The 20,286-nt window shown below is 38.0% G+C and overlaps 5 protein-coding genes across 7 annotated transcripts; 4 read left to right on the top strand and 1 right to left on the bottom strand.

The window, feature by feature from the left end:
- Window positions 1-29: 29 nt before the first annotated feature.
- Window positions 30-4,223, top strand: blzf1 (basic leucine zipper nuclear factor 1). Of its 3 annotated transcripts, none has more exons than XM_032560279.1 (8): window positions 50-147; window positions 286-340; window positions 430-495; window positions 1,125-1,579; window positions 1,778-1,977; window positions 2,164-2,292; window positions 3,091-3,319; window positions 3,435-4,223. In XM_032560279.1, the coding sequence occupies exons 3-8, from the start codon at window positions 471-473 to the stop codon at window positions 3,618-3,620; spliced, it is 1,224 nt and encodes a 407-aa protein (XP_032416170.1). In that variant the 5' UTR covers window positions 50-147; window positions 286-340; window positions 430-470; the 3' UTR covers window positions 3,621-4,223. The 3 variants fall into 3 exon arrangements, with proteins under 3 accessions (XP_032416168.1, XP_032416170.1, XP_032416169.1); XM_032560278.1 differs by having other exon boundaries at window positions 225-340; XM_032560277.1 differs by lacking the exon at window positions 286-340 and having other exon boundaries at window positions 30-147.
- Window positions 4,189-6,350, bottom strand: trmt10c (tRNA methyltransferase 10C, mitochondrial RNase P subunit). Its single transcript, XM_032560276.1, has one exon. The coding sequence runs from the start codon at window positions 6,107-6,109 to the stop codon at window positions 4,583-4,585; it is 1,527 nt and encodes a 508-aa protein (XP_032416167.1). The 5' UTR covers window positions 6,110-6,350; the 3' UTR covers window positions 4,189-4,582.
- A 212-nt stretch (window positions 6,351-6,562) lies between these two features.
- Window positions 6,563-8,663, top strand: txnl4b (thioredoxin-like 4B). Its single transcript, XM_032560281.1, has 3 exons — window positions 6,563-6,758; window positions 6,836-6,987; window positions 8,119-8,663. Exons 1-3 carry the CDS (start codon window positions 6,627-6,629, stop codon window positions 8,282-8,284), a joined length of 450 nt encoding a protein of 149 aa, XP_032416172.1. The 5' UTR covers window positions 6,563-6,626; the 3' UTR covers window positions 8,285-8,663.
- A 626-nt stretch (window positions 8,664-9,289) lies between these two features.
- Window positions 9,290-13,102, top strand: mrpl16 (mitochondrial ribosomal protein L16). Its single transcript, XM_032560280.1, has 5 exons — window positions 9,290-9,518; window positions 9,805-9,876; window positions 10,456-10,604; window positions 10,817-11,110; window positions 12,314-13,102. Exons 1-5 carry the CDS (start codon window positions 9,449-9,451, stop codon window positions 12,503-12,505), a joined length of 777 nt encoding a protein of 258 aa, XP_032416171.1. The 5' UTR covers window positions 9,290-9,448; the 3' UTR covers window positions 12,506-13,102.
- A 1,045-nt stretch (window positions 13,103-14,147) lies between these two features.
- Window positions 14,148-18,467, top strand: cenpq (centromere protein Q). The gene is made up of 8 exons (XM_032559805.1): window positions 14,148-14,483; window positions 14,572-14,632; window positions 14,720-14,831; window positions 15,577-15,645; window positions 16,052-16,181; window positions 17,113-17,232; window positions 17,695-17,769; window positions 18,007-18,467. The coding sequence occupies exons 1-8, from the start codon at window positions 14,391-14,393 to the stop codon at window positions 18,202-18,204; spliced, it is 858 nt and encodes a 285-aa protein (XP_032415696.1). The 5' UTR covers window positions 14,148-14,390; the 3' UTR covers window positions 18,205-18,467.
- The last annotated feature ends 1,819 nt before the right edge of the window (window positions 18,468-20,286 follow it).

Below are 20,286 nucleotides of genomic sequence, written 5' to 3'. Positions count from 1 at the left end.
TTGTTTTGACAGGAAGTTTTGCCTGGAAGTCCAAGCTCGGGGAAGAAAACTCTGTGCGCTCACGAAAGGCCAACCGTGTCCGGGTGGCAAAACAAACAGCTGACAAAACTGGAGAACCGAGGAGGGGGTCAAATTCATTTTTACCTGGTATGTTAGTACATAATATTTCCATTTTAAGGCTTCGGATTTAAGTCGCAGTAAATATTTCTGATAAACTCTCTTAGTAAAGAAGAGCTGACTGCTGCAGGTAATGCTGATAAAGTTCTGACTTTTGCTAACACCTAGCTCAACAACTAGCTTCCCTTATCATGTAACCTTATCAGCACTCAGCTGATAAAAGGTGAACTATGAGCAACGTATTTCTAACATAAACAAAAAGTGTTGTAATTGTTGCCAAATAACTGCTATCTCTCCTGTGAATTACAACAGAATCACCGGGTTTAAGCTAAAGTTGCGTCTCCTCCGCCGCCATGGCTGCTGCAGCAGTTGTAAGAGGTACGCAGCATATTCGTTTATCCTTCTTCTTCTTTTTTTTTAAATAAAACGGCATCATCCATACAGTTAATGTCAAGCATCAGCTGTACGGATGTAAAACATCCAGTGTTTTTTAAAGCTAGACTATGAACAGGTTCCTGAAAACTGTGCTTTGGTCCATCAATTAATGTTTATTCAGTGTTTAACAGTGACGAGGACCCTTTGTGTTGTGTTGCCCTGATTGGTATAAAGTCCCACTGTTTTGTCCTGTTACGTGCCTAAGACTGACGTACGTTGCAAATTGGTGCAGTTTAAGTCAATTTAGCTGAATATATCTGCTTCACACAATATTGTTTGGAAATTAAGTTGATGTATAATAATAGGATTGCAACATACATTTTAAAATTGATCGTAAAATGGATTTGTGTCTTGAGAAGAAAACAAGAACATGTAGTAGAAAATAGTAGTAAAATAATAGCAATCAGAATACGTTGTGATGGTTTACAGACCCTATAACCCAGCTCATTCAGAAAAGGCAGTAAGACAGTACATGTTACACACTGCATTGGACACATCAATAAACATAACTGATTTGTAGGCAGAAGTGTTTAAAAATAACTGCTCTCACTTTTTTATTTGTATATTTCTAGGTTCTGCCACTGTGCCTATTCGAGGACCCGGCGATGGCATGGAAACCGAAAAACCACCTGTCACACTGGAGGTCATCACTGACGCCCCGTCACCGTTTTTATCTGACGTTCCTCGCCTTAAAGTGGCAAGCCCAAAGCACAGCCCAAAATCGCCACATGTCACAGCCCCCGCTACCCCACAGCCTCTCGGCGTGCTTCACCTAGGCAAAGTGAATAGAGAGGCGTGTACAGAAGTGGAAGCCGTGAGGATCATTGTGCCCAGAGCTGCTATCACCCGGAGTGGCCGGGCGGGACCCACTGAGGGGAAAGGCGAGGCAGGGCAGCAGGCCGAGGAGCAGGGCTCTCCTCCCCTTGTGGAGGACTGGAGAGGACAGCTAGAGAAGCTGCAGAACTCTGAACGCCGGCTCCTGCAAGACAAAGAGGGCCTTTCGAATCAAATCCGTGTGCAGACAGAGGTAAGGGCTTAGTGAAATGCAAGTCAGACAGATTTCAGTGTAAAAACAATCTTCAGAGAGTAATTATGTTACATTATAGTTATCTGTAATGTTGATTCCTTTTATTTATTGTATCTTAAGTATGTCAGTGTTTATGTATAATTTGAGTATAAAACAACTTTACATTTATTTTAATCTTGTTTCTAAACTGTGTGGCAGGTAAACCGCGAACTGAAAAAGCTGTTGGTAGCCTCGGTAGGTGATGACCTCGAGTACCAGTTTGAGCGTCTTGCGCGAGAGAAAAACCAGCTCATTCTGGAGAACGAGGCTTTAGGCCGAAGCCTTTCACACACCGCGGAGCAGCTGGAACGTATGAGTATCCAGTGTGACGTCTGGAGGAGCAAGTTCCTCGCCAGCAGGTGGGAAATGCTCCACTTAATTTTGACTTCATTTTAAATGGTTGACAAGTTTAAGATTGTCTTTTTAGTTTCGAAGGCAGTGACATTCACAATCAAAAGAAGGACAATTTCAATTAAAAAAACATGCTTCATAAACACTACATAACCATCATATTGATATGTATTAAAATAATGTTGTTACTTTAGAGTCATGGCAGAGGAACTGACAAACGCCAGAGCCGCTCTGCAGAGGCAGATCAGGGAGGCCCAAGGAGCGATTCAGGACCTGCTGTTGGAGCGAGAGGAGTTCTCCAGAGACATGGTGCTCAGTCACAGGTAACACCACACTGATCAGTAATTACTGACTCCTTTCAAATGTCCAAGTTGAGTCTAAGAAGCACTCAGTTTCTGTAAAAGTGGGTCAGTCCTAAATGCTAATTAGTACGTTTAACAAAAGCATCCAACACTCCAAAACCTGCCCTAATTGTGCTAACACTGGTTTCCTCCTATTAGGTTGTCTTGTTATGTAAAAGCTAGTGACTACTTTTCTGTAGAAATTATTTTCTTTACCTGGTGAGGCTCCCCAAGGTTCAATGCCTGTTTTGTAACCCTGTTGTGCTACTGATTGAACTAGACAAACATGTTCATGTGTTTTTAATGTGTTGTTTACTAGACTAGAAAAAGCATCAGAGAAGCTTGTACAAGTGCTTCAGCTTGGATATTAAAGCTTTGGATTGATTTTAAAGTAACACTGGTCACATATAGCACACCAGCAGTGAGCAGTCAGATGCCAGCATATCTAAAACTAGTTTCCCGCTAGCTTCATTCTTGAAATTAAAACTTATTCTTATATTTCTTTTCATATGCATGTTAGTTTCATGTCTTTAATGCTTTTTGTGTTCCTGTAATAATTTGTTCAGCTCTTTGACTACATCTATTACTGCTTTATGAATAACTGATTCATTCAGCCATGTTTCTTGTTATATTGGTGCCTTTTAGAAGTGTTTTACTCAACAAACATACAATTCATGGCCAGTCGGTTAGAAAAAAAGTGATTTAGAGTTATTGTACTAGAGATGTTTGAAATGATTGCGGAGCTATTACGTTGTCTTTGCGTCCTCTTTGCGTTGCCAGGTCCCTGGAGCAGCTCCTGGTGTCTTTGCAGTGGGGCAGGCAGCAGACTTATTATCCCAGTGCTCAGCCTCTCAGCATCGGAGAGCTGGCTGCAGCCAATCACAAGCTAGCAGATGCTATTAACTCTCATCTGTTGGGCAAAAGCAACGCTAACAGCACTGTGTCGAAGGGCAGTAGTGCGCCAGCCGAACATCTCTGCAGCACACCAGCAGAGAAGATGGCTGAGAAGGTATCAAGTTTATGTAAAATGTTACCTCTGTTTTTCTTTGCCTAATGTGTTTTGCTAGTTTTAGAATGTTAACAACTGAACAATGTTTTTACTTTATTCTATTTTCTTGCTCTAGGTGTTGAAGGTTTTGAATCCAATCTCTTGTTCAGAAAACAAGGCAGAACCTGCACTCAGTGACTCCACCTCCCCAAACTTTCTGAGCAGCAAGAAGAGCATCGGCAGGTTTCACCCTTACACCCGCTATGAGAACATAACCTTCAACTGCTGCGAACGCTGCACTGGGGACATCATAGTTCTATAAGTCATCCTCATTTGACACAGGGAGTACTAGTTTTTTTTTATATTTAAGAAAATAAAGATGTCAGACTGGAGCTGTAGCACAAACCATGACTATTTATTTGCTGTCATTTCAGTTTAACGGTTTTAAACTTGTTGCTTAACTTATTAAGCTCTTAGAAAACACCAAATAAGAGGCTGGTCTGGAATTAAGAAAGCATTTCAACTCCATTGTAGACTGATAACTTTATCATGTTTATCGCTGAGATGTGAGGTGAGAGTCAGTCAGTGTTACACTAGATGGGTTTATTAGTTGTAACTGGAATGTAATGCTGATGTGCATAGTGTTTTTATTTAACAAGTTTCTACTTTCATACTGCAGGGAGTAATTAGATGGGAACACAGATGACAGGAAGTCAGACATTAAAGAAGTATAGGTGCCTCTTTTAATTCAGGAGGGTCTTTTTCATTTATGATGGTTCTTTCTTTCAGATGCTGTAAAAGCATTAGTGAAAATTAATTGATGGTACTGTGATCAGTATTGTGCAGTTTTGTTTTATAAAAAAAAAAACCCTGCTTGAATTTTACCGGTGTCAGATTCTATTTTTATCTTTTTATTTTTTGCTTAGAATACACTATGAATTTACTTACATGATGCAGTATTTAAGAACAAAACAGACAGGCGCTATAATATTAAGCTGTATTTCATCTGTATAGAAAACTTTACAGTAATGGGTATAATTTTATTTACTGTAAAACTGTCAAAATATTATTTAAGCATCCTGTTTTCTGTCAGACTAAAATAAAGACCAAAGAAGTTTCTACCTTTTAAAGAAATCATATTCTTGTCATTTGTACAGACAAAAAAACAACTGATCTTTGTTTTCACCCAGTGTGAAAACAAAGTGGATATTTGAACAGTTTCCGCACCACTTCTTACGTTTATACTTTCTAACACATGTCCATGTTAACAGCAGTTATTTCCTGTCACTCGTGCCACCACATCCTGGGCTTGTCTCCCGTTTTTCTTGCTTCCATTTGGCTTTTGAACGATGTACGCACTTTAGTTGCAGCTGGAGAACTTTTTCTGGTGCAGTTTTGTCCAGTCATTCTGTCATGATTGGATTTGTAAACAGTCTGGTTCTTAAATGCTTGCCCAGTGACTTTTGCCTCAGATCTCACAAACACGTCACCACTCTTTCTCAGTGCATGTTTTTTCACATTTCTGGGTCTGTCATTTGAAACCTCTGTTTGTGTCTGCCGTTGATAGAAGCCATCGTGTTTCCGCTTCGGCACAAACTGTAAGGCTTCTTCCCATTTCCCCGAATCTTTGATTGTCAGCATGATGCGAATCATCTGGTCCAGAGTCAAATTTTTGGCTCCCATTTCCCAGTGAAGATACTCATCAAGTGGTAAGCGAGCTGTTGCTAGTTTCAGGCGCTTGGCGTTGGCTAGAGACAGTCCAGACTGGATGGACTTGTCCACCAGGGCTCCGATGATGTAGACCTTGGAGTGATCAAAGCTGCGCAGGACATTGGGGGAGTCTGCAGTGAGGTAAACGAGCTGTTCCCTGGGGAACATATCAATATAATGTTGCTCAGTGCTGGTGATGAGCAGGCGGTCCCAGGTCTCTGCGCCGTATCGCTTCACTAGCTCCTTTTTGTAGAGGCTGTCTGGCTGCAGGTTGCAAAAGTGAAGGTGAAAGGGCTCTGTTGCACGCCGGTTCCACCCTTCCACCTCCATCAGCTGAGACACCGTGTTCTCCATCTCCCGCCTGGACATGTTGGATGCATAGCTCAAGTCAAAAACAATTGGTTGACCAAACCGCATTGCCTGAGCGGTTCTCCAGCCCAACAGTTTGTCCAGGGTGCGGTCCCAGAACTGGAGAAACATTGTGTTTTTCAGTCTGTGTCCATCTTGATCGCCTTCTTCTTCTTCATTGTTTTCCAACTCCTTTCTCTGCTTCATTGAAACCTCTTTGTCAGCCTTTTTCTTCTGCTGCTTCTCCTTGCGGGCCTGTTTGTGACCCTCCTTGACAGCCAGGTACTTCAGGTACTTTTTACGGGAGGACTTGGTGGTGAGGCCTGCCAGCGTCTCTAAGTCCTCCTCGGTCATTTCCTGAGGTACAAATTTCCCAGCTTGACGCCACATGGAAACCAGCTCACGAGTTGCCTCCAATGAGGAGCTGTCCTTCACATCATCACCTGCACTTTCCAGGTCATCATCATCATCATCCTCGGTTGTTTCCACTCCACGAGAAAGTTTTTGCTCCTGGAATGCTGCTTGTGATCTCATTACAGACTTCCATTTGTCAAGATCTAGCGCTTCTTTTTCCTCGGATAGAACTCCTTTAATGTCGAGGCCATCCTTCTTCACAGTGTTACCTGTACAGAAGTGACTTACGAGGATGGGCTCTCTGTAAGGTCTGGTACCAAAGACCGGTTTGTTCGTGGATGTCAAAAATGTCCTTTTCAATAGCAAATTACAGCATCTGGCTGAGAAGTGTCGCAGCATTGTAACAAAAACCGTTCACTCCCTCAGCAGGACCGTCAAAATCAGCTTTCTTTGCACGAGACACCCGAGCCAATAAATATCATTAGCGATATTATTTACCGCTCGTTGTTCATCAAATGATTGATCACAAAAAGCATCTTCATTCTGTTATACCTCATGGAATGTGAAATCCTCGCCCGCACATGCGTTTTCAGACTTCCTACAAGAAAATTTGGTAGAAGGTCACGTTGTTACACGGTGTCACGTCATATTGTGTCGTACTAAAACGTGAGGAACGTTTTCGTTAAAGGAGAGAATAAAATCATATATTTATTAAAGTAAGGTGTTGCCTTATGAAAAGAAACCCAATTTATAACTCTTATTTAAAACTAAAACTCTGTTTAATATAATGCTTACATATATTTTAATTATATTTGCACGTTTCTTGCGGGTAACTTAACCGGGTTTCACAACAACAATGTGACGCAATTTCCTGCTTTTGCCGACAGCAGAGAAGCTAACGTGTTAGCGTCTGAAAATGAGCTTCTTTTTACCTAAATTAACATCCAAAAAAGACATCGATGAAGTTATCAAAGGCGTCGCGGAGAAAGTTTTAGTTCTGAGGTTCGGGAGAGACGATGACTCGGTTTGTCTCCAGCTCGACGAGATAGTAAGTGACTTTAACAACAAACATCTGATCAGAAAATGCTGTTTGTTCATAATTTCTCACCTCTTGTGTTGTTGCAGCTGTCAAAAACCGCACACGATTTGAGTAACATGGCGTCCATCTATATCGTTGATGTAGACAAAGCTCCAATTTACACCAGATACTTTGACATCAGCTATATCCCATCCACTGTCTTCTTTTTTAACGGGCAGCACATGAAAGTCGATTATGGGTAAGTTCATGAAAAATATTTAATCAAAAATGCTTTATACAACGAACATTGGTAACAATTAGATCGGCAATTTAATTAACAACTAAGTTAATTCGACACAGAAGTCGTCATTAAGAAGAATTTAAAATACAGTTTAGGTTATATTAGAAATATGCACAAAAATGAGAAAAGTGGGCTTATTTGTAGGTGTCTTTGTTTATCTGAGCACTTTCCAAACACCAAAAGGACAGTACAAAGTCATTTAAAACAGATAAAACAATGAGGTAAAAAAAAAGACAACAACCTTTTATGAATTATAAGGACAATAGACAGTAGAAACAGTTTTTCAAAGTAGTTGTAAGAGAAATTAAAAAAAATATAACACCAATATTAAAAAAAAGGTAGAATTTTAGTTTGAACAAAAATCTGCATTTAATTTAGAGAATTTATAATAGGGTTATTAAAAACTGCAATAAATCTAAAATTAATAGGGGAAGTAAAATGAAAATTCAAATCAATTTATAGACAGATAGAAAGTACAGTTAACTGCAGGGATAATTAACTTAAAATAAGGGAATGATTTAAGAATCAATCATTTCAACTCCAAAAATGTATCCAAACCAATAATATAATTCAGAATAGCTGAAATCTTTCATTTCTACTCAAACAAGTTAAAACTATGGATATTGGCTTTAAAAAATCCTGTCTAATTTTACATTATTTTCTGGTCATTGCTGTTTTCTTTGAATTGTGAGAATATTTCACAGCAAATACACTCACCAGCAACTTTATCAGGTACACCTGCTCAGTTGAGAATCATCCAATCACATTACAGCAGCGTAATGCATTTAGCCATTTAGATGTGGTACAGACAGTTTGCTGAAGTTCAAACTGATCAATCAAAATTAGTGAGAAAAGGGATACTATATTGTTTTTATAGAACAAAATAAAGGCAGTGCTAAAGTCAGCCAAGTACTAGTGAGGTGTACCTAATAAAGTGACAAGTGAGTATGCTTAGCTTATTTAAATATATATATATATATATATATATATATATATATATATATATATATATATATATATATATATATATATATATATATATTGCTACATCACAGTGGTGTTTATTATGTGTTTTTAATGTTCTTTCAGGTCTCCAGATCACACTAAATTTGTTGGCAGCTTTAAAACCAAGCAGGACTTCATAGACCTAATCGAGGTGATTTACAGAGGAGCCATGAGGGGGAAAATGATAGTCCGGAGTCCAATAGATCCTCAGAATATTCCAAAATATGATCTTCTCTACCATGGGATTTAGCATCTTCATGAGTGTCTCTGTCAAAACAACATCAAAGTGACATGTATTTTTATTGACTGAGAAAATTGCCAAATTCTCCTGGCACCTAGAAGTTGTGTGAAGAAGTTTTTATAAAAGTGTTCTAGATTTGAAACCATATTTTTGAAAAAAAACTACAGTGTGTTCTTTACGCTTATTTTATTTAAGACCTTATCTTTTTTTGCAACTACAATGTAACATGAATTTTGTAGGTAAGAACATAATTTTGTTTGTGGATGACATTAGAGTCAGAAATTATGTTTCCCATGGAAACATAATTTCTCCTGCTGGAGAAACCGATGTCTATGTGAAATGTCAAAACCTTGTTCTGATAATAAAACCTGAAGCACCTCCAAAATCATTTGTCTTCATGCTGATTGTCTTATTGGTTTTACATAAAATTTTGTGCTCAAAGCCAGTTAAAGGTGTGAGGGGTTGATTATCTTTTCTTCTGAATGCATCAAATGTCAGCAGGTTGTGTCCTTTTTATAGACTGTATCTTGGACCCATGCTCAACACCTCATAAAAACAACACAAATTACTAGTTTTATTAAAAAACATGTGCATGATGTTCACTGACGTTTATATGATGTATGGTCATTTTGAATAAATGCATTAAGTTCAATTATTAACTTAGCTAGTTCTAAGTATTAGAGACCTGGAAGACTGAATTGCACCTAACAATTTCTCATTTGAAAAAGTAAAATGTAATTTCACTTCACCTATTTATCAAATAAACACTTTTAAAAGGGAATTTAAATGTCAAATGAGTTCAATATTTTAACAACTTTGACATTTCACAAGTTTCTATTTTCAAGTATGTCGCTTATTTTTTCATTGAGGGTACTAAATGAAATTCTGAATGGAGCAAATAAACTTTACAAATGTGCCAAAGAAACTGATCTATGCAGAAATTATGTTTGAAGAAAAGTGATCGACATTAAAGCACCGCTTATTTTGAAAGTCACTTTCAACAGGAAGTGCCTACCTCATCTTGGCGGAAGTATTTGTTGCACAGAAATGGCAGCGACCTTGCTCAGCGTGTGGCGTTCCTAAAAATACAGTATTTTGCTGGTATTTCTAAAATGCCTATCTATGAATCAAGCGAAATAAAAACTGCGGTTTTTTAGTATCGGTTTGTACAAAATGATCTCCCTCATCAAGGCCGCTGTCGGCGGCTTGACGGTAATCTCCAGAACTCACGGTCTCCAGCAAGGTAACGAGGCTTGTGTTAACAGTGATGCATTTGGACTCTTGGAAATTCTCAATTACCGATTAATAAATGAAAATTAACAGAAATAAATCATATGAAGCACGCATGGCACAGCAATTGAGCTACATATCTCATAAAGCTGGAAACCAAAAATTGATTCAGTGTTATGCTAACTCAAAGTTAAATGCAAATTCAAACCTAAACCTCACCAAGACCTTCTGGGGGGTTTGAGTCGCAGTTAATCACAATCTGTCGTTTTATCAAATTGCACTTTGTATTTACTCCACAGCTCCTCTGCACAGCTATTTGAAAATCTGCGCTGCTGGGCTGAAGACATTTCCAGTCATCCCAGACTACAGCAGTAAGCTTTTATCTACTTCTTATTCATATGAGACTTCTTTTGAGCACACAAGATATTGATAATTATGCACTACCTTCTACAGTTTGGTTGAAAATTATTCAGATGTCTGATTTTTCATGTAAACTTATTGTCATTCAACTAAGAAGTTTGTTACTAATGTGATAGAAGACAGACATCACTCAGTCAAGAGGTCATAAAACAAAATATAAGATGTTATATACATTTATGTCAAAAGATATTTATCGCTTCCTCAGTAATCAATAGAAAAATCCTGGCATTACATGATTTAAGCTTCTTTATTCAAATTTCAAAAGTCTTATAGTTACTGACAAGATTTGTACACATTTTCACTGGTGTTTTTAACATTTTATCTAATTTAAGGCTCCCTCCACAGATTATCTGGTAATCATGTTGGAAAATTTTAAGCTGTCAGGGCGGTAAATAATTTGGAGCTTTGCTGTATGTGGTGCAGTAATTCTTACATGCCTTGTGTTCCACTTCATGGATGCAGGGTTTAGAGTTCCTCAGTTCATTTCTTGTCCCGTATCTTAATATTTTGTCCGTATTCCTCTCTTAAAGATGTTGTGCTGCCAGAGAAACCCAAACTGAAGTTTTTGAACAAGGTGCCCAACCTAAAAAAGGCCAAGAAAGAGAGAAAGAAGCTCCGGGATATCCAAGGACCGGCCAGGGCAGCAAATACCTTCACTTGTGGGCAGTATGCAATCGTTGTGAGTGCACTGATGTCTATTGATGATTTTCTGACAGCTGAAATTGCCTGTTACATATTTCACAGCTGTACCACAGTATGATTTATTTATTTTTGGCATTTTTATGACATTTAATGTCACATTTCTCCACATGTTTTAACTTTATTTTGCACAATTAAATGGCTGAGTTTGAGCGTTAAATATCAAAGTAACGTTCCTGCTTTATATTTCAGGCCATGGGCGGAGGCTACCTGCACTGGGGTCATTTAGAGATGATCCGTCTAACAATTAACCGAAAGATAGATGCCCACACGACATTTGCCCGGTGGCGTATCAATGCCCCGTACAAGCCAATCACGCGTAAAGGCCTTGGCCAACGCATGGGCGGCGGTAAAGGAGCCATCGACCACTACGTGACACCGGTCCGGTATGGACGTTTGATCGTGGAGCTGGGAGGAAAGGTGGAGCTGGGGGAGATTGAGCATGTCTTGACTGAAGTGGCCAAGAAGCTGCCCTTTCCTGCTAAGGTGGGATCTGAGTGTGCTCTGTTCCAGTTGCTGTTTAAATACAAATGCAAAAAGAAACCAAACTGGGGTACATTTACAGCTGTACCCCAGCTGTAAATGTGCATTTCAGGCCCTGCTGAAAATGCCACCAACAGTTTTGTCCTCCGCAGCCTTACCCCGTTTCTCAAGTGTCTGTCTGTGTGTGAAATCAGATGTCTCTCCCTGCCTCCCTCCCTTTCTTTCGCTCTCTCTCTCTCTTTTTTAAAAAAAAAAATGATAAGCTGCCCTAGCAACTTATCACCTGCTAGGGCAGATAATAAGTTCACATGCCCTAGCAGAATTTTCCATTTTTTTCAACATTTTCTGAGTATAAGAATGATGATACAAGAACTATTCTTTTCACATGGTTAGTGGTACATTGAAGTCATATATCATCAAATAATTGTTTGCTCTGTTTTAACTGTAATCACAACAGTAACTGCCTAGATGGCTCAGACCAAAACTTTCTATAACCTGGACATTTTCACCCAGCAAAGGGCTCATTAGTTTCTACATAAGGCTTTAAAAGTAACCATCTCACCGTTTTTCATTCAGTGCTGCACTGATTTTACTGGACTCTGCCTCAATGGAAACTTGACAATTATCAGTGGATCAGTTAAACTGCTTGAATATTATTTAAAATGAAATATGGTATTAAAATTGATTGAACATTGCCAATAAGCAGTGTTTAAGCTCCATTTAAGAAGTGGAAAATGAAAGATTTTGTTAAAAACCAATCTGCAGTCAGGCAGCCCCACATAATTTCAATTGCTGGCCAAACAACTGCTCAGGATACAAAGAAAAACCCTTAAATAATTTCAGCTGATGTACAGGATGCAGCTGCCTTCTTCCTTCCTCTGCAACCTCCATTTTCTGGCTTTTCCTCATTGGCATTGTCTCTAAGTGACACAACTTTGCTGGTCTTGCTATTGTTTTGTACACATTTCTTTTCATCCTTATTTTTATTAGACACATTGAAAACAGAAAATACATCAGAAAAACCCTGAATTCTGAGAACAAATGTATCTATTTGTTTTGTTTGTTTTTAACAAACAGTTCATATTCTCAGTATTGTAAGCCATCTTCTAACGTCACTAAAGTCAAAGTGATTGAAAACAACATTTTTGGTTTATTTTACAATTGGTTTTCACATAATAAAGCAATGCTTTGCCTTTATTATTTCAGGTAATGAGCCGAGAGAGTCTGGAAGAAATGCACAGAAAGCAGAACGAGATGGAGGAGAACAACCAGAATCCCTGGACCTTCAAGCAGATAGCCCAGGGCAACATGATGGGCATCAGGAAGGTGCTTAGTCCATTTGACCTGCGCAACAATGGACGCTTTACAGGCAAATTTCACTTTCCGGGGAGAGTGTGAGGGACCTGGGCAACAGCCGACATCATCCAGACCACATGTCTGAAGACTTGACCTGAATTTTTTTACTCCCTCACTTTCAGAAACGACTTTCTTTTTTCAATGACACATTTTGTTGAGTCTCTTTTTGTTTGTTTTGCTTATGTAAACCAATGACTTGCGTTTATTACTATCGAGCTAATTGATTCTGACTCATAATCAACAAATAAAACATGGGATAAGTGAAAACAAATAACATCTCACTTAATTCATAGAAAAATACAAAGCTAATGAAAATATGAACAGATAGGTTAATTTGACTACTAATATGTCGGTGTGTTTTGTGGTAACTTTCATTCTATATTGCATATAAATAACAAAGTAAATGTTTTATTTTTTTTTTCCAAAAAAATATTTTTGCACAAATAGAGATAGCCTATATGAATGTAAGTAGATGTTTTTGATAGCTTAGCATAAAAATGTTACAAGTTCATAGTGAAGATATAAGCTGTTTTCTTGCATATCTGCAGTGAAATATCTGTTATAGCAAAAAAAGAAAATTAACCTGTATTTATCTACTTTGATTACTCCTTAAATATATTCAAATTATTATTCAATTAATGACGGCAAGTCAGTCGAATCAGGTACTTTTGCCTCGTTTGTTAACCTCACTAATGAGTATTTCTCAGTTATTGGTGCTTCTTAAACATGATTTTAAATTTGTTTTTATCTTATAATGTTATTAGCTATTCAAAAATATACCTGGGTTGTTGCTTTAATTCTTTCATGTGTGGTTCAGGAATCCTTGAGTCGTTCAGGGGTGCCTACATGCTTACTCTCACAATGCACCGCCTACTTTCACAAAGCTCCTTCCTGGAGCTGCAGTCTTCAGCTGAGCAAACACCTTACAGAGCATTCATCCCCCACACTCCTTCAGACTAGCATTAGCACCAATTACACACCTGATGGAATTAATGGCAAAGATTTAATGGTAAATGTAAATAACATTTCTCCAACTGAACCGATCAGAAGTCGGCAAGGCTGCTCGTCGAACCCTGCAGTGCGAAAAGGGCTTATGCAAATTACAACCGTTGTAAATGGCATAATAGAAAGATGAGGTGCTGAAGGTGGAGCGTCAGAAAGAGTAGGAGGTTAAAGAAGCAGGTAAACTTAAGTAGTACTTTTTTTAAATTATGTTTGACATAGGCTACAGCATTTTTATAACAAGTGGAGGTGACATAGTGCCTTGATTGTGTTATAAAACGGCACCGTGGGCCTGGAAAATACATAACACCCCTTTAAAACCATAAATCCAAGAGAAATATGATTTGCCATTTATGGGAGTGACAGAATATGAGGAAACGCTGTATGCAGACGCAGAGAAGCTTTTTATAGTAAAAACGCTTTTAAAGTTATTTGACGGTTTGAAAGGTTTTGTGGTCATAGTATAGTTTCGACCCGTGTTTTGTCTTACAGGCGTCCTGTTGCCACATCTTAGCCTTGCAGGAGTATCATAAATTCGTATAGCGAAACGACTATACTGCTTTTATATCCGTCAAGATCAGTAGATGTATATGAAGTATTTGATCATCTCATGCACGCTACAGTCGCCGTAACGTGCTGCCTGGCAACCATGACTCTGGGTAAGACCACCCACTAATGACGCATGCGCTATGAGTCTAAACGTTCGAAAACATCAGCGCGAAAACACAGGTCGATAGGTGATTATAACATATCGGTACCTTAGTTTTGAGATTTTGTTGCTCTTTTTCTGCTGTGTCGTTTGTGTCTTAAATCATATCTAGTCTAAACATATTGGTCAAAGTAATTTTCGACTTATTAATGCTATCTAAGCTCTAAGGCGTTGGTGGTTAGCTATTTAGCTAGCTGTTTCTGTACGGGTAACACTATGAATCCGTCAAGAGGCTCAAAACGACCTCCAACTAAAGCCCCCAACCCGAAAAAGACAAAAGAAAAGGCGTCGGGATTTCCTGCAAAAGAGGTGAGACATTATAAACACACAACTGTTTTATATACTGATTTGTTTCGCGGGTAAATTTACTACAATCAGCCATTGTCACTTATTTTAGGATCAGGAGCAAGGTGATGATGCGAAGATCCCCCTCACAAACCCACTTAAGAGGAGAAAAGGTAAAATCTGCTTCTTTACTCTACTGCTCAGATACAGGAGACAGATTTGTTGTTAATGTGATATTTCTTTGTTCTTGTTCCTAAAAGCTAAAGGAGATTCACCTTCAGCGTCAAAGAAAATGACCATTCAGGACAGCTGGAGGCCGATGCCCCCGTCCACCATCAATGCTGTGGAGAACATATTGGACTTATCCATACTGTGAGTCTCACACTGGTAATGTTTCACTTTGCAAACTATTAAGCCTTTTATAAATCATCTGATCATGAGGGTGTGTATTAGGACACCAAGATATTAGAAAACCATGCAGCGAAAATATTATTATCAAATACTGTGGTGACCATATCACTTGTAATAAATATACACATTCTGTTGTTATTTTTTTGCTGATTTCTATCTCAAAATAAAAACTAGCTAATTTACTTCTCATTTAAGCTGTCTCTGTTAAAAATTAAACAATGGTCAGTTCTGCATGCATTTTTCATAGCAATGCTGCTATCACAAGTTAAAGGTGTAAACATATTTACACTTATGAGACACTCACTGCAAGTTGGATTAAACTAGGGCTGCATCATATCAAGATACATAATTATCATGCTGTGGCTAAACAATGCAATATCAATTACAAACAACCCATATTTTCCTATCTCTTTTTCTTTGCTTATTCTAATTATAGTATCCTGCTAAGTATCACATATAAGCAGTCAGTTGGAGTACAGTGCACATTGATTGCAATGATGATTGCCATTTGATAGGCTGTGCAGCTCAAGCTTAAATCCATCTTCAGCAACTATTACAAAAACTCATAGTGTAATAGAGCTAAATATAACAAATTAATGTTATCACTGCTTGCAATGACAAAATCACAAAGATCTTCATGGACTGCTTAGCTAAATAATTACTATGCATGAAAAATGAAAATAACCCCTTATCTTTTTGTTGACAGAGCAACACTTGGTTTAAAGCGGGCAGGGAAGAAAGAGAGCCAGGAACATCTAAACATCATCAAAAATAAGTGAGTGTTTAACATTTCAGTCTAAATACATCAAATAAGTCATATGTGAAATGCACACCTTATGAATTTTTCATGTTTAAAGACAAATACAGGATTATTCAATTGCATTCTAATTTATTTCATCAAAGATTTATTTACCTAAACTCTATTAGGGAGTTTCAGGTGGATGTGATATCAAAAGCAACTGAAATAAATAATTTGGTGACATTTGGGTTCCTATGTGGAAGATAAGAAACTTATCAAGCAGGAAGGTGCTGCTCCTGTGAGTTCATATATTGCCTGAGATTCCAGTAAACACTGATAAACATGGATCAAGTTATTTCGCGGTATAGAATCCAGTGTGGTTGTGAGACGTCAGCCACTTCTGATGCAATCTGAATGATATGTTTTCTGCAAATTTTCCCAGGTTGTTAGCTCATTGTGCACAACTTAAGGTTCCAGTGCAGAAACGGGGAGATCTGATTCATTCATCTCAACGCCACCAGGAGGAGACCAAGAAGTCTGAGCTCGGAAAGACGATGCTGAACTCCCTGAAGGTGAGAATCATGTTAACAAAATAAATCTAGACATGTTCAAAGTAAGATTTGTTTGCTTTATCTTCAGTTTCCATGAGTGATTTCAGAGTCATATTTTGGGTGTAGACTGATATGAATAAAAAAATAGTTGCTTAACAAGATTGAAACTAAACATTTTTCCTGCTATCTGTTACCACATTTCACTGCCACAGCCACTGCTGAAGTCAAGAATGAAAAAACAGAAAAAGCAGCTTAAGCAGATGTTTCCTGTAGAGGTTAGAGCATACTTGTGGCAATGCCTCAGCTATTTTTCAACTGTGGTCGCCTTTTCTGTTAGTTCCACAAGAAAGTAATAGCTGCTGATATCTAGGTAATTTAAAGAAACAAAGCATGCTTTAAAGAATCATGAGGTAATAATTGACCCTTTAAATCTCAGTTGAGTCCCTGCTTTTGCTGCAAGAAAAGTTCTGACCAATGAAAAACTGCTTTTTCATTGCACTGTACAGAATCAAGTTGTACAGCTGATTCTGTACAGCTTGATTGTACAGAATCAGCTGTACAATCAAGCTGATTCTGTAGGATTTGAGGTCATAGCTTTGCTACGATTTGAGGCCGTAGCTTTGCTACGACCTCAAATCGGATGTGACCTCGGATGTGCCGAACTGTTTGTGCGGCACAGCCATCACATCCTGAATGTGACTTGGATTTAGAAAAAATTGGAGACCATGGCAACATCTTATTTTGTTTGTGTGTGAGATTTGCTCAAGTCCCCACAGGCTTGTGTGTCAAATGCATGAACTCCAAGGACAGCATGTTCATTTCCTGCCTTGTGTCCTCCCCCTAACAGTCAGATGTCGGCCTTTTAGCAGTCATAATGTTCCTTCTCAGCTACACGTTTTAAAACATAATGTGTTTGTTTCACAGAATATGTATCTGTATTTTGGTTGTTCAGGAAGACTTGAAGGCTGTTGTCAGAGTTCTGGAAAGGACAGAGGAGCAGACGGTGTCTTTACAGCAGACATGCTCAAAGCTGAGAGATGAGTTGGAGGAAGAAGAAAAGAAAGCAAAACAGGTGAAAGCACAAAGAGTCATCATCCATATACACTATTTATTTAGGTTTATGGCAACTTTGAGTATTGCATTCTTTAGTTTTGTTTTGTTTTCACACATTCCAAAGCGTTCACCGTTTCTTTTAATTGAATGTTTGAACATTATGTCTTGTGTTCTAAGAAGTTTTCAGCATATTTTGAAAAAAACATTTCTTGGTTGCACACATTTCGAGCCTTCTACTTGAATGGGACATTTTAAAATCACAGTGATTATGAAAGAGATGAAGTGAATCACTGTTGTCTAAAACTTTAATGTTTCACATGCGGGCATTTAGAGCTTTCACTTCTGTTCAGAAGATCTCTCATGAAAACATGTCTAAAAGGTCTCATGAAAACAGGAAATCAACAAAAGATAGTTGAGATTTTGAGATTTGAGCTTGTGGTAAAAACACTAATGTGAGCAATTATTTTCTGCCTACCTGCAGATTTTAGAAATAAGTGATCAATGCGTTCTCAAGCTTCCGTCTCTTCTGCCACAAACAGAGGAAATCACATTAGAGGTGAGTTTTGAGGCTGTACAAAAAAAACCCTTTACTGTCTGTGTTTCTTTTATCTTGTTACTTCTTTTAATAACGTGAAATCGTCTGCATGTGCAGTTCCTATTGCAACATTCTTTTAAATCTCATTGCACATATTAACTTGTGAGAGTTGCATGCAACCATTTTGTGCAAATGCTATTTTAGCAAAACCCAGTCTTCGAGCACTACAGTGACCTCTGCATATTCTGTCTATTTCAGTCTCGTTTACGGAAAATAATACCAGAGTGTGATTGTGAGACTACAGCACAGAAGTTGGGCATCATTCTGCAGAAACCAGCTACCACCCAGGATGCCCAGGTCCTATTACTGCAGGCACAGAAACATGCTGATCACCTCTTCCCCTCACTGAGCAGTGGTGCAACTTATGAAGATGAAGTAGAAACACATTTTTCGTAAAAGGTTTTTAATGCAGAAAACGTTTTTTCAGGGTTTTTTTATTAGGTTGATTGTTGTGGTTAGATTTATCTTGCAAAAACAGCTGATCTGTTTTTGCTTTCTAACTTGTTTTTGCTTTCTGATCCATTTATTTTAAAATTATAATTGTTAACTTTGAAACATAAGACATATTTGCCTTTTGTCTGTCCAGCCGTGCGCTACATTTATATACGTCACTAAAATACCATATTGTTTTCAAATAAAGTTTCACTCTGCAATAGAAACAGAAGTCAAACGTGTTTCATTAAAAAAATGTGAGGTCTTTTGGTTTTTAAAATGTTTTTTTATAAATGGCTTTTTTTTAAATGGAAGCTTTTATGAGTCTACAGTGACGTAAGGAGATTGTATAACTTAATTTACACCTCTTAAGAAATAACTAATCTACTAGAGAAATGCATCTTTTGCACATCTAACTGTATAGAACCCAATGCAATCCAAATGTAAATAAGTTAAAATTATTCCAGTAAAATTCAGTTATATTGTCCTTTTCCAGATACGCGTATTCATTACCCACCAAAGTAGTCAAATCCAATTGATTATGTAATGACAGCTGATTTACTTTGCAGCAATCCCTCATCCTGAGTGAAGGAAGAGGTTTATTTGAAAGAAGAAAAGCGATGCCATTCTTAACCTGGCTTAATACAACTTGGGAACTTGCTAGTGATTAACTGGAAGTGAAAACAAAACAAATGGGGAAAAAACAAGGAAGCACTAATCCAGGAGTATTTTTTTGTTTAAAAGAAAACTAAGGCAAGCACAAGTAGTTAATGACCGTAATAGCTTTCTAGGTTAAGGCGAGAGACGGGAGAAAACCGGGAGCCGGTAATGGAGTTTGTTCAGAAAACTGACACAGAAGCATTGGGCTGAAAACAAGGAACAGAGAACTAAGAATCAGAGAATGGCAGGAGTAGTTGGAAATATTACAGATCAGAGAGTAGCAGGAGAAAGGAGTTTAAACTAGGATATACCTTGGTCTACAATAACAGTATGATTCTCTAAATTTACACTGATGACCAAATCAATGCCATCTAGAGTGAGTCAGTAGCTGTGTAGTTTTTTTTAAAATTTTTTAATAAATATTTGTTGAAAAAAATAAATTCACATTATCAGCTCCAAGGCAATTAAGGAGTTGCCAGCCTCCTCTGCATTTAACAGGTTAGAAGATGTAACCACTAGTTATGTGAACTGAAACTTTTTTTTTCCAACTGAAAGTGTTAATTCAGCACAATATTATCACTTCTTTAAACATAGTTATTCTATGGTATCATTTCCTTTTAAGCACAACTGCATTCCAGCATAGTGATGTGATGCTGGTTGGAATCCATACAACTGTTTTCCTTGAGGCAGGATATTGACTTTGGTACTTTTGCCTCCATATCTTTTCCAAGTGTCACGAACATGCAGGCAAGATGCATCCTGAATTAATACCTAATCACGCCCCGGCCTCCTGCAAGCCTGAACACAGGCAGGAATGTGTCCTCTGATGAACAGACGCACCCCTAGCAGCTATTCCATAAGTCCTTTTACCTGATAAGTCATCTCCAAAAATAAATCCAACCTGGAGGAAATCTCCAATCACCAAAAGCAAGATTGATAAAAAGATTCATGTGGAAGAGTGACACTTTCTTCTCAACTGAAGAGTGCTCCAATGCCTTGGGGCTGTTGCTGCAAACCCCCCGTTATCCTCACTAACCCAGATCGGATAACAGCCAGTAGGACTTATCCAGAAGATCTTGAAAATCAGGAATTTGAATACAAGCAGAGGAGAACAAGATCCAACACAGAGCATTAAAACATCTACACACTTCTGTCAAAATGCCGGCTGTTTGTGGTGTAATAAAACACAAGAACATGAGGAATAATTAACTTTAATGTGATGTAGATTGTATAAAGTTCAGTTGAAAAACAAGCTGATATGTTTGAGGGGAATGTTTAAAAAAATATTAAAACTACAATAACCTGAATAATTAAATATTTATTGGTCTACCTTATGTATTAATTTTGCATTCTGTCTTTCTGTGAACACATCTGTCATCAGCTATA

The sequence above is a fragment of the Xiphophorus hellerii genome, chromosome 4, assembly GCF_003331165.1.
Source record: "Xiphophorus hellerii strain 12219 chromosome 4, Xiphophorus_hellerii-4.1, whole genome shotgun sequence".
Taxonomy (NCBI): domain Eukaryota; kingdom Metazoa; phylum Chordata; class Actinopteri; order Cyprinodontiformes; family Poeciliidae; genus Xiphophorus; species Xiphophorus hellerii.
Note: the sequence above shows the minus strand (reverse complement) of the source record. Positions and strands in the feature narration are given on the sequence as shown.